General features: G+C 45.1%; 1 protein-coding gene across 1 annotated transcript in view; it reads left to right on the top strand.

Moving 5' to 3' along the window:
- The first annotated feature begins 614 nt into the window (after nucleotides 1-614).
- The window catches only part of SLC15A4 (solute carrier family 15 member 4), a 56,458-nt gene continuing 39,704 nt past the window's right edge, over nucleotides 615-17,368 (top strand). Inside the window, exon 1 of the mRNA XM_039505478.1 lies at nucleotides 615-1,230. Coding sequence (XP_039361412.1) covers nucleotides 688-1,230 — 543 coding nt within the window. The 5' untranslated portion in view covers nucleotides 615-687. The remainder of the gene's footprint in view (nucleotides 1,231-17,368) is intronic.

Here is a 17,368-nt window from a genome sequence, read left to right as displayed (position 1 = left end):
TTTTCTGTTATACCATCCCCCCCTCAATCCACTTGTCTCATTCTTTGTTGTTATCCCTTGTTTTGTTGAGTGTTGAATTACCACATAAGGTCCTGAATCTATCATTTCATCTTTCAAGTAAAGTGGTGTGCACGCCAGTAGGACTGTATAAATACAATAAAATCAGAGAGCGTAATAAAGATTATCCAGTCCATAGAATAATATGCCAAAACACGATCACAAGAGAGCGGTTCCTGGTCCTCTTAAGACAATGCAGGCCCAAGAGCATCAGGAACTCAGGTAGGTGGAAAGTATTTATTGTGTGGCCCCATCATTGTAGCACCTGGAGTGAACTGACCCCACAGACAAGCTAGCCAGGGAAGGGGATGTTTATTGCTGCCACCCAGAGCTCACACTCCCCCTGCAATCCCTCCCTCCAGTCAGCCACGCCCCACCCAGCCCCGTCACTCCGCCCCTGGGCGGAACCCGGCTAGGGGCAGCCCCCGCTCAACCCCTGCGCGCGGAACCCGGAAGCGCCAGCGCGGAGTGACAGCCGAAGCAGCCAATCAGCGCGTACGGCCCGGACCGAGCGGGCGGGGCTGGAGCCCTCACTAGAGACCCGAGGGGGAGGGGCAGGAGAAGTTTCTTGGCCGCGGGAGCGTTGGCTGAGGGGCTCCGGGCGGGACGGCGGCGCTGGGCGTTAGCGCCATGGAGGGGCCCCGCGGGGCCGATCCCGGCGAGCGGAGCCCCCTGCTGGGGGGCGGCAGCGGCAGGTGGCGGGGCCGGGCTCCGCCCGGCGGCCCCAGCTCCTTCCAGGGCCGGCGCCTGGCCTGCGCCGCCGTGCTGCTGGCCGAGCTGCTGGAGCGGGTGGCCTTCTACGGCGTCACCTCCAACCTGGTGCTGTTCCTCAACGGGCCCCCCTACAGCTGGGAGGGCGCCCAGGCCAGCCAGGCCCTGCTGATCTTCATGGGCATCACCTACCTGGTCTCGCCCTTCGGCGGCTGGCTGGCCGACGCGCTGCTGGGCAAGTTCGGCACCATCCTGCTCAGCCTGGCGCTCTACCTGCTGGGCATGCTGGCCTTCCCGGCCCTGGCCGCCTCGGGCCCGCGGCAGGCGCTCTGCGGGAAGCCCCCCCACTCCCAGGAGGGCGCCGGCCGCTACTGCTCCATCGCCGTCTTCGCCGGCTTGGCCCTGGTGGGCTTGAGCGTGGGCTCCGTCAAAGCCAACATCACCCCCTTTGGGGCCGACCAGGTGGGGTATCGCCCGACTGCCGCCGCCTCGCCCGGGTATCGGGTCCAGGGGGGTGGGAGGTGACTGGCCCTTTGGGACTGGGCAACCCGCCTATCGAGGCAGACGCTTCAAGGCTAGGAGAGGGGCCAGTTGATCATCTAGTCCAGTGGCGCTCAAACTTTTTTACTGGGGGCCCCTTTCACATACTGAGTGTGACCCCCCCCCGCCCCTTATAAATTAGAGACACTTTTTAATATATTTAACACCGTTATAAATGCTGGAGGCAAAGCGGGGTCTGGGGTGGAGGTTGACAGCTTGTGATCTCCCACTTAATAATCTCGTGACCCCCTTAAGAGGTCCCAACCCCTGGTTTGAGAACCCCAGATCTAGTCTGTCCCTCTGTCGAACACTGCACCCAGAACGTCACTTTTTAACTTGTAGCGATTATGTTAATCCAATGTAGGGTCATTATGGCCCTTTGACAAAGTTAGCCACCACAGCCACATGCAGCTGTTCTCTTGACTATCCAGATCAGGTTTTCTGTATCTCCAAGCAACATTACTCTTATATAAATGTGGTAAGGGACCTAGTGTTGTGGGGTCCGTCTGTGCCAGCATTATCCCCCTCAAGGTCCAGAAGTACCTGACATATGGGAATTGTATTAGTTTTATGGGTGTTTTAGTTGGATTGTGTGGGTCCCCTTAGGATTAGCTCTGTATAAACCCCATGATAGTTGCTTGTTTAACGTTGTGTCAAACTGAAGCCTGACAGGTGAAAGAGCTGCTGTAAACACAGTAAATTCATTATCAGCATTGTCTTTTCATGCAGATATACGTCCTGTCAACACAATATTTCTCTTCAAATTGGGTGAGGGATCGTTCATTGGATCATCACTGCAGAGCAAAATGACTACATGAAATATTTGACAGACAGTACAGCATAATCTAATTTTGGATAGCATATTACATGCTGTTTGTATAGTCCTCTTAGGCTGTGGGTAATAATAATACAAAGCACTACTACTGCACACTCCAGTTAGAGATGTAAAATTATTTTACAAAGAATAGCAATATTATTCCCACTTCAAGGATTGTGAATCTCAGGTATAAAGAGAATGTGACTTGACTAAGTAAACAGTTTTAGTTAGTGGCATAGCAGAGAGTAGAACTGATTTCTTAACTCCTTGTGCTGTGTTCCTTCACTGGACAATTGAGTTTTGGTCTCTGTGGATATTACAGAATTTTTCGTAAGAAGGGATTATCACAATGTCTGTGCCAAAAGTCCTTCCCTTCTCCCTATATGGAATGTTATGCAGTTTATCGTATGTAGCTTGGCTCTGCCCTTTATTGGCATATAACTTGGGAAGCTCTTTGGGACCTTTCTGGGTGAAAGGTGTTATGTAAATACTAAAAGTGTTGTGTAAACATTGTCATAGCGGAGAATTGAACATCCTCAGTGTATGGGTTGTGTCAAAGCAAGTATAACTCCCTCGTGAGCCCATCAAGTAAAGTAGCTTCAATACGACTTTATCTTGTAAGGCATTTTTCAAACTGTCTGTCCCCCCAGAACATTTTATGAAGGTAAATATAACAGATGAATGATGGCAGACACAGAGTAAAAAAAGAGGTATCATCACTAAAAGTGAAGCTGCCTTTAAAGAAAAATAAAAAAGCTTTCCCCACTGGTGTTCAATCAAAGACATCTATGTCTTGCAGGTATTTCGCAGTGATTTATTAGTACTATAGGCTGAAGCAAAGGAAATTTTCTCTTCTGCTGCTTAATAATCAGTAACTTTCCAGTAAAGGTGTGGATTTTTGCCATTCTCTGTTTTTCTAGCTTATTATTTGTTACCTATATTACAACATGCTATTTACCTTGTTCTGTAGTTTTGAGCTCTTCAGGTGGTTCTCCCTACCTAGGAATGTCCCAAAATGCAGGGTAGATGGATATGTATTGTTTGGAATAAAATCTTTGATGTGATGCTAGAATCAACTTTGGAGGCACCTGTGCAATATAAAGGTTTTGTTGTCAAGGTGTGCTGACAAGTTGAATTTTTTAAGGAGAGAAAATAGTAATTTGATGAAATATTTAGACCTGTAGTGTATGCTTTAGTTCTCATAAGTTGATTTCCAAATACATTTTATTATAGGCCTTAAAAATTACTGTAAGTACTTCAGCATTCGCTTGGTAGCTGGAGGATCCAAATTAGTTTTTTGGGGGTGGAAAGGGTGGCAGACCTTCAAAGTAGAGTAAGACTCATACAAAATATGATACTAAACTATTTAAAAATCCCTTCAAGACACACAAATGCATTCTCCAAAGTTAGGGAGAAAGGAGCGTAATTATCGGTGTTTTTCTGTTAAGTACACATTTAGAGGTATTTACAGATATTTTACAAGTGGCTGTTTAGTACAGAACAGTTTTTGCCAGTCAGTTTAACACCCACAATTGCCATAAATTTAACTACTGAATTTTGCTTATTCATAGATTCTAAAGTTGGATGCGACCATTGTGATTATGTAGTCTGACTTCCTGTATAATACAGGCCATAAACTTCCCTAAAACAATTAATAGAGCATATCTTCTAGAAAAACGTCCAATCTTGATTTAAAAATTGTGTGTCATGGAGAATCCACCATGACCCTTGCTAAATTGTTGCAATGGTTAATGGCTCTCACTATTAACAATTTATGTCTTATTCCCAGCTTCCTGCCATTGGAATGTATTATACCTTTGTCTGCTAGAGTGAAGAGTTCATTATTGTATATTTGTTCTTTGTGTAAATACTTAATAATAGTACTTTGCAAGACTTGTTTTTGTAAATGGTTTGGCATGATGCAATATATTGTCCTAAGACTGAGACTGGTGGTTCTCAGAATAGTGTTTATAAACATGTGATTTAACATGACACTTTCCAGTTCCCCTTTTGAGTGTATGTACATTGCAGTTACTTCCTGTTTTGCTGGGTAAGGGTTCATGATTTAGGCCCTTTCTGCATTTGGGAAACTTTTTTTCTAAAGCTTTTTCAGTGTTGCTAAAGCTAGTTCAGCTCCATCAGTATAAGCAACATTGGCAGTGATGTACATGTATTGTCATCTACCACCATTGTTTTGATCACCAGGACAATCAGACTTCCTTGGAAAAGATCTGCTTAAACTAGTGATTTAGAAGGGCTGGTTCATCTGTACTGAGAAAATCTGACAGGCATATAGAGTGGTTACATCTGATGGCAGCTAGTGGCCTAGCAAAAGTCCTGCAGTTTGGTAGCACTGATGCAGCTAAAGCAGTGTTAGCAATAGTAGGAAACTTTTAAACATGTTTTCTTAGTGTAAATATAATTTAAGGCATGGAGTTCAAATCCTTGATGACCTAAAATTGACAGTGAGTTTAAAAAAAAAAAAATTAGCACAGACAAGTTAAATACAGATGTGATCATGAAACGGGACAAAGCCTAACAGCAAACTGTCCAAATTTTACTGTAAAGGTTTGAAATTATGGAGCTGAACTGATATTGGATAAACTTGTTTTCTGAGAGCTCATCAGTATATTCTCAAAACAGTACTGTGTCTATAGTAATGAATGGAAAGGTGTAAAGAACAGCTTCATAATCTTGTAGGGGTGAATTTGACTACTGAACTGTCCTCCATCACTCTTTCCTTCTGTAGGCTGGGGAGAGAGGAACATTTTAAGTGTTTAGTCCTTTCTGTCCTGTATGGCCACTCACCTGTCTTGCTGTGCTGAGAGCTATTTATTTAGTTTTTGTTTATTTATTTATTTATTTATTTATGCATATGTGCTGCAAGTGGCATGCATGTATCTATCAGTGCTAGGAAATATTCTGTGTGCCAAATAGCCTCTGTACAGCATTTTACTCAGCTAATAAGTGAACACTGACAGTGTTAATATTTTGGAAACAAACACAGTTTTCGGTTCGTTTTTGTAAGTGACTACATGAGGAAGCGGTGACTTGGGAATGAGTAACTAGAAGGACTGAGATACATTGGAACTTAGAAATGTCAGGGACCCAGGAGTCATTAACAGCTGATGTCGGGATCAGATTTCATTATATTCTTGTGCTAGTTGGTACCAAATAAGAATTCTGTTTGTGCAGAATTCAGTTCAGGTGTAACCAGCTGATCTGCAGTTTTGTATATTTGTGAACATAAAGTGTCACTGTGTTTGATTAAGAAGCATGCAGTTTCATAACCATTAAGATAAATGTCGTTTTGGGAGCGAGCTCACTGATTTGTCTACCTGTGGAAGGCACAAGATGAGGGATTTTTGCCTGGGATTACTTCAAGACTCTCCTAACCATGGAGAACTGGGACATTACTTTATTTAACAAAGCAAAACAACTAGATGCTGGAGAAAGGAATAAAGTCTGCTTGAAGTGCTGATTCTACTCTTCCAACCATTTTCTATGGATCTGCAGGCATGATACTTCGGTCTGTTGTCTCACTGGTTCCTAAGACCAGGGTCTGGCCTGGTCAATACTTTGATGATGGCTCTCTAAAGAAAACACTGGTTCAGCAAGATCTGATTCAGCAAGTGGCCATCTGCCCTCTAATTTATTGTTTAACCAATATCTAAGCATAGTGTTAAGGGCAGCTGTTCTGCTATAGGTCCTGTCTGACAGATGAGACTTAAAACAGCAGTCCTCATCTAATGTGGAAATTAAAGATCTGATGATTCTTCTCTTCCAGTCTGTCTACTTTGCCTACCTAAAATTTTGTCATAGTTGCAATGGGCTAGGGCATTAGCTTCCTACCCTGAACTGTTTTGTAATGTTGCAGTGCACTGTTAAACAGCTAGGATGTTCATCCCAGCAGTGGCTGCATTTAATTGATTTAAGTTATTCCTATGTGTAGATTGGTGGAAATATAGTTGATGAAGCACTTTGGGATTCTTGAGGATGAAAGATGTAAATGAACATCTCTGACAATAATCAAATCTAAGTACAAAATTGTATGTTTGAAAACATGGTCATGGACTTTCCTGTTACTCTTTCAATAAGAGCTTCTCTCTTATATTGACCCCTCATTTAATACTAACTCTGTGTGGTGCTTTACAGCTCCGTATAAATTATGCCTCACTATCTTATGAAAGAGGTACTATCCCCATTTTATAACTGGGGAGGTGGGTTAAGTGATTATCCCAGGAACCCACAACTCTGGGAGAACTGGGGCTGGAAATCAGGCAGTGGGAGTTCCTGGCTCCCAGCCAGTGTTCAGATCATCAGTGCACGCCCTTCCAGTTCAGCAAAATAGGTGAAAACCTGTCCAGAAGCTGCTCATCCTGTGGAAAACGGGGGCTGTTCATAAACTCACTTGCAGAAGTGTACAGAGTGTTCTAAGTGTTTGCATTAGCTATTTGCTTCTGTTCAGTGTTACCTTGGAAGCCAATATATTTGAAGTTATTGGTCTGTATTAGAAAGCCAAGGGGTTGAGCCATTGAGTTTCTCTAGTATTAGCTGTATTAGTAAGGCTGTTTTAGCCAAAGTCTGTAGACACTAGAAAGATGACCTTACCTTATCTCCAAGAGGCCAGCTGAGCATTGGGCAGCCAGCTGTCCAAGTGTCAGCCACATTTAGAGCAGGGCGTCAAGCAGTGGCTGTTTTGTTCTGGAAGAAGGGAGTCTCTAACAGCAGAAGTGGTGAAAAGTCTTTGTGCAGAAGAGCTGTTCAGTAGATTTAGAGGAGAGGGAGTCTCACATATGGGCAAGAAGTTTGAAGTTTTCCAAATCAGCAGAGTTGACATCTGTAATTCTGCCCAGTGATTGACGTGGGTAATTTTTATAGAAATTTAGGTAAGGACCGGTAAGTATTAGAAATTTAGTTTTCCTGCACATGATGCTTCCCTTTCTGTAAAATGTCTGGATGATTTTAACTTTATTCTCTTGGAAATAAAGAGTTTCCCTATGGCCTTTTTTGAGATGGAGCTGGCCATGATAGATTAATTTGTTTTACTGAAATATTCAAGCGAACTAAGTAGTTGTCGCACTTTACCTTGTAGCTTTTGAATTTCTTGGGCTTGGCACAGATAAAAGAAGGTGGTACGTTGAAGTAGCGACACTTCATTGTGAATGCTCACAACTAAAAACATCTTGCATTTTTATACTGAATCTGTTGCTGCTGATCGGTTACTTTTATTGGACAGTTTTATTGGTACATGGTTATTTTGCTGTAATAGAATCATAGAAGTCTAGGGCTGGAAGGGACCTCAATAGGTCATCTAATCCAGTCCCCTGCACTCAAGGCAAGACTATGTAATAACTAGGCCAGTGGTTTTCAGACTGGGGGTGTGTGTACCCGTATGGGTTTGTGAGCTCTCATTAGGGGGTACGCAAGAAAAATCCTATAATGGCGGACAACGCATTTTATTTAGTGCAGAGGTTTTCAAACAGTGGGGTGCACCTCCCTGGGGGCGGGGAGGGGGGGCACAGAGGAATGTTCAGGGAGGCAAGCAGCAACACCAGGCGGCTCGGGACAGCCCTGCATGGTGGGGCTCACCACTTCCACCCCCGACTCACCTCAGTGGGCTGCTCAGGCTCTCTGGGTTTAACTGAGACCCCTTTTGAGTTACAATTTTTGGTTGTCCGTCCCCCCCACAACCCAGACAGATTGGGTGGCCTGCTGAGGTGAGTCGGGGTTGGGGGGGAGAGAGGGTGTTCTCTGCCTGAGGCCCCCCTGCGCAGGGCTGGCCTGAGACACCTGGTGTTGCTGCTCCCCGACCCCTCTAGAAAACCTCTAGAATCTGTTGCTAATTGGAAGGGAGAAATCGGGGGCGGGAGGGGAGTATGTGACCCAGCGCTAGGCCATTCCTGACAGGTGTTTGTCTAACCTATTCTTAAAAACCTCCCATGATGACATTCCACAACCTCCCTAAGCAATTTGTTCCAGTGCTTAACAACCCTGACAGTTATGAAGTTTTTCCTAATGGCCAACCTAAACTGCCCTTGCTGCAATTTAGGCCCATTGCTTCTTGTCCTGTCCTCGGAGGTTAAGGAGAACTATTTTCCCTTCTCCTCCTTGTAACAACCTTTTATGTACTTGAAAGCTGTTATCGTGTCTCTCTTCTCCCTCCCCCCTCGTCTTCTCTTCTCCAGACTAAACACCCTCCGCCCCTTCCCCCCCCCTAATCTTTCCTCATAGGTCATGTTTTCTAGACATTTAATCATTGTTGTTCTCTGGACTTTCTCAAATTTGTCCACATCTTTCCTAAAATGTGATGCCCAGAACTGGACACAATACTCCTCTAGCTGAGGCCATATCAGCACAGAGTGCAAGAACTACTTCTTGAGTCTTGCTTACAACACTTCTGTTAATACACTCCAGAATGATGTTTGTCTTTATTGCAATCATGTTACAGTATTGACTCTCATTTAGCTTGTGATCCACTATGACCCCCAGTTCCCTTTCCGCATTTACTCCTTTCTCGTTAGTCATTTCCCATTTTGTATGTGTGTAACTGATTGTTCTTTCCTCAGTGGAGTACTTTGCATTTGTCCTTATTGAATTTTATCCTATTTACTTCAGACCATTTCTCTAGTTTGTCCAGATCATTTTGAATTTTATTCCTATCCTCCAAAGCACTTGCAACCCCTCCTAGCTTAGTATCTTCTGCAAACTTTGTAAGTGTACTCTCTCTGCCATTATCTAAATCGTTTATCAAGGTACTAAACAGAATCAGACCCAGGACCAATCCCTGTGGGACCCCACTCAATATGCTCTTCCAACTTGACTGTGAGCCACTGATGATTACTCTCTGGGAATGGCTTTCCAACCATTTATGCACCCACCTTACGATGGCTACATTTCCCTAGTTTTTTGAGAAGATCATGTGAGACACTATCAAAAGCCTTACTAAAGTCAAGATATACCGCTTCTGCTTCCCACCCATCCACGAGGCTAATTATAGGTATGAAACCTTTTAATAATACCAATTTCTACTTTCTGTGTGCCTGTATAATGTTCTTGGAAGCATAGGGAAATGGCCATGCCTGTGCCTCTTGCATGCTAGCACTGTCCTGCTGCAGCAGTCACTAGGTCTTAAGAATTTAATCAAACTGTTGGTGCTGCTATGCCTGAGCACAGATGAAATTGAGCAGAGTGAGCTAAGGAATTTTTCTGCTTGGGTGAATGAAAATAATGGGAGTGTGTGGAGAAAAAAGTAGGATTCCTGCAGTGTTGTGCCAAATATTTACTCCTTAATAAAAATCCTTGTGCAATTCTCTAGTACTTAATCTCTTAGTAAAATTTAGTGTCTAGAATGATAGGAGCAGAAGGGGTAGATTTGCCTGAAATAAGTAAAAATATTGTGGTCTATTAATTCATGAGTGTTTTTTAGAAACTGTAGAGACTAGACTAGTATTTTTCCTGCTGTCACTCAGCTCAAGTCATTGCCAGCCAGGTGAATTACAGGGTGAATTATTTAGGCTTAAATAGGGACTGGGAATGGCTGAGCCATTACAAACATTGAATCTATCTCCCCTTGTAAGTATCCTCACACTTCTTATCAAACTGTTTGTACTGGGCTATCTTGATTATCACTTCAAAAGTTTTTTTTTTCTCTTACTTAATTGGCCTCTCAGAGTTGGTAAGACAACTCCCACCTTTTCATGCTCTCTGTATGTGTTTATATATCTCCTCAATATATGTTCCATTCTATGCATCCGAAGAAGTGGGCTGTAGCCCATGAAAGCTTATGCTCAAATAAATTTTAGTCTCTAAGGTGCCACAAGTACTCCTGTTCTTTTTACAGGGTGGAGAACTCTGCATATACGGTATATCTAATCTCTTAAGGAACCAGTGCTACATTTGAAAGGAAATGTATTGATTGGCTTTTAACTGTGCTGTATTTTCTGTAACTGACAAGAAATTATCTTCTGCCCCTTTGCTATAACTAATTTATCTAACAGGTAGTTTTACTATGGTTTTAGCCGGCGAACCTGCTTTGTCAAGGAAGTGGTTAGTAGAGCCACTTCATCATGAAGGGAGATCCATTTTATTGATGAGTCTGGCTTATTCAGCTCACACACTTCCTTCCTTTTTCCATTCTCAAACTCTGCTTTCGTTTCCCCCTTTTCTCTTTTGACAAGGTGACTGAGTTAGCTCTGTGCATGGAGTGGCACGTCATAATAGTAGGGGTAGTGGAACTGACAGGGCAGAATGAGAGCTGATTTTGCAAAGGGAAAAGGGAAGTCGTCTGCCAGAAACGTACCTACTCTTATGCAAGTTGGAAGGTTGTGTTTAATGTAAATGGTGGATCATTCACTAGCACTTCACTGGCATGTATGCCACTTTGATTTAAAAAGAAAGTTGATGTGAAGCAATATTGAAAGTGTAACTGATGCCGATAAAGTGATCCTGAACAGGTGGTAACTGTCCTGAAGCCTGAAAAAGAGAAGTGGCTGGCTTGAGGCGTTAGCCTGTAGTATATGTATTCAAATGCTTAACAATGCTAGTAGTTATGTATAGCAGAAACAAGTGCTTAATACTTCTTTGTTTATACCACTTGCATATTGTCTGTTCATTACCATAAGAAATACAGATTCCTAGAGGGGAATAATATGCATGTGTTTAATGGGAACAGGACCCAGGAACCTCAACAGCAATCAAAGTTCAGTCTTATTCTTACTTTGGTCTATAAGAGACCAAAGAATCTTGGAAGGGGCAAGGTATTCCTGCTGTCTCTGACCTAGTATATCTATTACTTTCTGCATTGATCTGTTGGCCCATGATCTATATTTCACTGTAGCATCCTTCATTTCCCTCTTTTTTTGTCAAACCCTTGACTGAACAACAAAGATGGATTATGGGTCTCTTTTCATCGTAGATTTAGCATTTGATCAATGAGTGGAAATCGTGGTCTCATCTATAAAGCTTGTTTGCTTGTATAACCTCTTGCCAGTTTATATAAGTAAAGCTTGATGACTGTGCATCCTTTCCATGGCCTACTGTCTGAAGCTCAGTACAGGCTTAACTTTTTTTGTATGGAGACACCTTCTCTTTGAGAGAGTTGTTATATGTAAATTTGGAGAAAAAATAGAAACTGCAAGGGGCCTCCAGTCTTCCATGGTCCACACAGCAGCTTTGTCAGGCTAATGGTTGCACCTCCTCCTACAGCAGTCTAGTCAAATAATGTAATCAAGGTTTTGAAAGGTACTTTTCACTGCTTTGGATACAGAAGCTACAGAGCAGTACCAGCAAGAGAACTTCTTTTCTGTAGAAAAAGCTGGATTTTACCTGACAGAGCTGGGTTTTCATGGCATGTACGTCCAGTTTTTTTTGAGTGCCAAGGGAAATGACTTTTGCTTCTCAGTCATAAGACATCTGACTCCACTAAGTTGGTACATGATGCTGATTCATTAGTTGCTCTGAGTTGATTTTCAGCTACAGGGTGCTGACTTAAGTGTTTCAGTCACAAGAGTTATGGGATGCTGTGGATTCTGTTGCAGAGTAGCTGATTCCTTAAGTAAAGGTGTCATAAGTAGTTAGTTAAGGGTTAAGGTCTACCTGTAAAGGGTTAACACAGACCTGGTGAAACACCTGACCAAAGGACCAATCAGGGAAGAGAATTTGAAAATCCCAGAGAGCGGGAACTTGGGTCTCTGTGTTCTTTGTTCTGAGTTCTTAGCCGTCTGGAACTACACCAGTCTAGACGCTTAACCAAGTCTGCTCATCTTTCTGAACTAATTTCTTCTATTCAAGCTAGTGAGTATTAGAAGTACTGGGTAATTTCATATAAGAATCCTGTGTCTGCAATTCTGTGTGTTTGCATTGATTATTCGTAATTTTGCCTGTATTGTTTGTACTGAGGAAAAGGGAGAAATTTCTCCAGGGATTAATAAGATTAGACCCTATGAATGTCTATCTTGGATTCATAGAGATTGTGTATTTTTTCTCTTCTTTCTTTTATTCTTTTAATAAACTCTTTTAAGTTCAGGACTTGGTTAAGTTCCTTACCTGTGGATTCAGGGGAAGGAAGCTAGGCGCCACTCTGTGGAGACAAGAGTTGTCTCCAAGCAGAGAGAGAGCAGGAGAGGAGGGGAAGTGGGCTGCTTCCCTGTGTGTAGAGATTCAAGGGATTTGAATCTGGGTTCCCCAGGGGAAGCTTGGGGGACAGGCAGTGCGTCAGACACGTTAACCTGACTGGTGGCAGCGAGAAGGAATCCTACCCTAAGGGTTAGGGTGGGGGAAGAATACATGCGGGTCCCCATCTTTGAACCCACAAGCTCAAAGTGGGGGTGAGATCCCATGACATGGTGGCAGCGGAGTTTCGAACCCATTGTTAGAAGAAATCTTCAGCCAGGTTGGCTGGAGGGAATTGAGTTTCCAGCAGGCTTTGTTGGAAGCAGTTTTTCTTTTGGGTTGCTTGGACAGGCAGCTTGAGGAAAAAGCAGTTTTCTTTCGGGTGGCATAGAAAAGCACCTTGGAGGAAAAGAAAGTGTGTGCATTCCTTAGGTGGGGGGAAGTGCCCTCACAGGTTTGCTGGGGAGATAAGGAATCTCAAGACAGAGGTTTTTAGCTCTGGTTGCAAGGAGGTGTGTCCCTCCTTTGTGTGATCAGGATTCCTTGGGTGGGGGGAGTGCTCCTCCGAGCTCATCCCGTCCAACAGGGAAAACAGGTTTGGTGAGGAGAGAAAGCTCCTGAAGCCAGTTTTTTTTTCCTGTGACTTTTGAAATGCAGAAGCCAGGAAGCCACTGAGATTTTCACTAGTCTTTTCTCGCAGAGAGACAGAGAGTTTTTTAGATTTTCCCTATTGCTCAGTACAGAACAATAGAGAGTTGCAACACACAATTTGCTATACACAGGATTAATTACCCTTTCTCTACTCAAGTTATCATAAACAGGGAGGGGGTGTCCAGCACCCCAAGGCACAGATATGACGGAAACAAGTGACCAACTAGAGCTTGCTCGATTGCAAATAAAAATCCTGGAAGCCAAAGAGAGAGAACACAAGATGGCCATGGCAGCCATGGAGGCAGAGCAGAAAGCCAGAGAGGCAGACCACATCAGACAAATGGAATTAAGAGAGAAAGATCTGGAAATCCAGAGGCAGGCTCTGGAAGTAGAACAGGCTAAGCAGCATAATCCACCACCCCATCCACCTACTGATCAAACTTTTCGGAGGAAATTTCCCGCCTACAGGGCAGGGGATGATGTTGAGGCCTTTTTAGAAAACTTTGAGAGGGCCTGTATTGGATACCATCTTCCTAAAGACCAATACATGATGGAGCTGAGGTCACAGCTCAGCGGACAATTATCCCTTGTGGCAGCTGAAATGCCTAGAGACCAGATGGACGACTTTCCACTGTTCCTAACCAAGGCCAGACTCAGAATGGGCATCACCCCTGATCACGCCCGTCAGCGTTTCAGAGCCCAGAAATGGAAACCAGAGATGTCATTTCCAGAGCACGCTGCTTACCTGGAAAAACACTATTTCTCATGGATATCAGGATCCAAGGTTAAGGAGCTAGACGACCTACACCTCCTGATGATGATGGAGCAGTTCCTAGATGGTGTTCCTGAGAACATTAGACGCTACATCCAAGATGGTAAACCAAAAACTCTCACTGAGGCAGGAGAGATTGGAGCCAGATGGATGGCATCGGTAGACAACACGAAAGCTACTGCCAAAGGGAGCGAATCACACAAGGTACCCACCGAGACTAAACCTTACCATCGAGGGCCAATCAAGCCCACACCTACAACCCAAGCACAGTCACACCCTACCTCTTCTTCTACCTCACCAGTTTCCAGTAAACCAACACAACCCCGTGACCCATCAAGTGGGCGATGTTTTGGATGCAATGAACTGGGGCATATCAAAGCCAAATGCCCAAAGAACCTGAACTGGTCCAACTCCTTGCACCTGCACACCAAGGAAACCCGGAATTAGATATCTCTCAAATACCCGTATGCTTTAGGGAAACTTTGAGAGTGGACGGAAAGAAAGTTATCGCATGGAGAGACACTGCAGCACATGTGTCAGCTATCCACCGAACCTTCGTGGACCCCAAATTCATCAACCCGAAAACCAAAGTGACAGTTCGCCTTCATGTCAAAACCTGTAACATTACCTACAGTGCGTTTACCTGTCCAGTACAAGGGCTGGTCAGGGACGTGGACTTTTGCTGTCTATGACAATTATTCTGTCCCCATGATACTGGGCAACCACTTGGCCCATCACGTTGAGCCGCCAGAAACAGAGGGAGTGGTTACACGCAGCCAAGCCAGACGAGCTGCTGCACCCATCCCTGTTCCTGAGCCATCCACCAAGACCCCGTCTGTGTTACCAGAGACCCAGACAGACGTGGTGGAACCGGATCCCAGGCCAACACCGACAGCAGCCATAGTTCATCCAGTCCCAGAACCGGAACTGGAAGGGCACCCAGCGCCAGCACCGGCGCCAGCTATTACAACTCCACCGCCAGAGGGCGACAACGGGCCTGAACTGGAAAAACCAGCAGACAACCCTACCCTAGAGGCTCAGCCGGAGCTTGAAATAACACCTCGTGGACCAGCGGAGAGCGGTTCACAGTCAACAGAAACAATCTCATCACCTACATCACTTCCAGAGGAACTGGTGTCTCCCGCCTCAAGGGAACAGTTCCAGACAGAGCAGGAAGCCGATGACAGCCTCAAGAAAGCATGGGCGGCGGCACGCAGCAACCCACCGCCTCTCAGCTCCACTAACCGATCCCGGTTCGTTGTGGACCAAGGACTTTTATACAAGGAAAGTCTTTATGGTGGACACCAGGAGGGCTGGCATCCTCAAAAACGGTTGCTAGTTCCGACAAAGTACCGGGAAAAGCTCTTAAGCTTAGCCCATGATCATCCCAGTGGCCATGCTGGGGTGAACCGAAGCAAAGACAGGTTGGGAAGGTCCTTCGACTGGGAGGGGATGGGCAAGGACGTTGCCAAGTATGTCCGGTCTTGTGAGGTATGCCAAAAGGTAGGAAAACCTCAAGACCAGGTCAAGGCCCCTCTCCAGCCACTTCCCATAATTGAGGTCCCATTTCAGCGAGTAGCTGTGGATATTATGGGTCCTTTCCCAAAAAAGACCCCCAGAGGAAAGCAGTACATACTGACTTTTGTGGACTTTGCTACCAGATGGCCGGAAGCAGTAGCTCTAGGCAACACCAGGGCTCAAACTGTGTGCCAGGCCTTAACTGACATTTTTACCAGGGTGGGTTGGCCCTCTGAAATTCTTACAGATTCGGGAACAAATTTCCTATCAGGGACCATGAAAGACCTGTGGGAAACTCATGGGGTGCATCATTTGGTTGCCACCCCGTACCACCACCAAACTAATGGCCTAGTGGAAAGGTTTAATGGAACATTGGGGGCCATGATCCGCAAATTCGTCAATGAACACTCCAATAATTGGGATCTAGTGTTACAACAGTTGCTGTTTGCCTACAGGGCTGTTCCACATCCCAGTTTAGGATTCTCACCATTCGAGCTGGTGTATGGCCATGAGGTTAAGGGGCCATTACAGCTGGTAAAGCAGCAATGGGAGGGGTTTACACCTCCTCCAGGGACTAACATTCTGGACTTTGTAAGCAACCTTCAAAACACCCTCCGAGACTCTTGGGCCCTTGCTCGAGAGAACTTAAAAGATGCTCAAGCGGAGCAAAAGGTCTGGTATGATCGACATGCCAAGGAGCGGTCCTTCAAGGTAGGAGACCAGGTCATGGTCTTGAAGGCGCAACAGGCCCATAAGATGGAAGCGTCCTGGGAAGGACCATACGTGGTCCAGGAGCGCCTGGGAGCTGTTAACTACCTCATAACATTCCCTGATTCCTCTTTAAAGCCTAAAGTGTTTCATGTTAACTCTCTAAAGCCCTTTTATCCCAGAGAATTACAGGTCTGTCACTTTACAGTTCAGGAAGGAGATGACACCGAGTGGCCTGAAGGTGTCTACTACGAAGGTAAAAGAAATGGTGGTGTGGAAGAGGTGACCCTCTCCACAACCCTGCAACGTCTGCAGCGTCAACAGATCAAGGAGCTGTGCACTCACTTCGCGCCTTGTTCTCAGCCAACCCAGGACGGACTGAGCAAACCTGCCACTCCATTGACACAGGTAATGCTCACCCGATTAGGACCCCACCCTACAGGGTGTCACCTCATGCCAAAGTTGCTATTAAACAGGAGATTGACAACATGTTGGAGATGGGTATCATCCGCCCTTCTACCAGTGCATGGGCATCTCCAGTGGTTCTGGTTCCCAAACCAGATGGGGAAATACGCTTTTGTGTGGACTACCGTAAGCTCAATGCTGTAACTCGTCCAGACAACTATCCAATGCCACGCACTGATGAGCTATTGGAAAAGTTGGGACGTGCCCAGTTCATCTCTACCATTGATTTAACCAAGGGATACTGGCAGGTACCACTAGATGAACCCGCCAGGAAAAATCTGCCTTCATCACCCATGCAGGGGTGTATGAGTTTACTGTGCTTCCATTCGGACTGCGGAATGCACCTGCCACCTTCCAAAGGCTGGTGGATGGTCTACTAGCAGGATTGGAAGACTGTGCAGTTGCATACCTCGATGATGTGGCCATTTTTTCTGATTCATGGCCTGAACACCTAGAACATTTGAAAATGGTTTTGAGCGCATCAGGCAGGCAGGACTAACTGTTAAGGCCAAAAGTGTCAAATAGGCCAAAACAGAGTGACTTACCTAGGACACCAGGTGGGTCAAGGAACCATCAACCCCCTACAGGCCAAGGTGGAGGCTATCCAACAGTGGCCTGTCCCAAGGTCAAAGAAACAGGTCCAATCCTTCTTAGGTTTGGCCGGATATTACAGGCGATTTGTACCACACTACAGCCAAATCGCTGCTCCACTAACTGATCTGACCAGGAAAACCCAGCCAAATGCAGTTAAGTGGACTGATGAGTGTCAGGAAGCCTTTATCCAGCTTAAGGCGATGCTCATGTCTGACCCTGTATTAAGGGCCCCGGACTTTGACAAACCCTTCCTAGTTACCACTGATGCATCTGAACGTGGGTAGGAGCGGTACTAATGCAGGAAGGACCGGATCACAACTTCCATCCTGTCGTGTTTCTCAGCAAGAAGCTGTCTGAGAGGAAAGCCACTGGTCCGTCAGTGAAAAGAGTGTTACGCCATTGTGTATGCCTTGGAAAAGCTA

Source organism: Mauremys reevesii, linkage group 18, assembly GCF_016161935.1.
Source record: "Mauremys reevesii isolate NIE-2019 linkage group 18, ASM1616193v1, whole genome shotgun sequence".
Classification (NCBI taxonomy): Eukaryota; Metazoa; Chordata; order Testudines; family Geoemydidae; genus Mauremys; species Mauremys reevesii.
The sequence above is the reverse complement of the archived record's forward strand: the minus strand, read 5'-3'. Positions and strand labels throughout refer to the sequence as shown.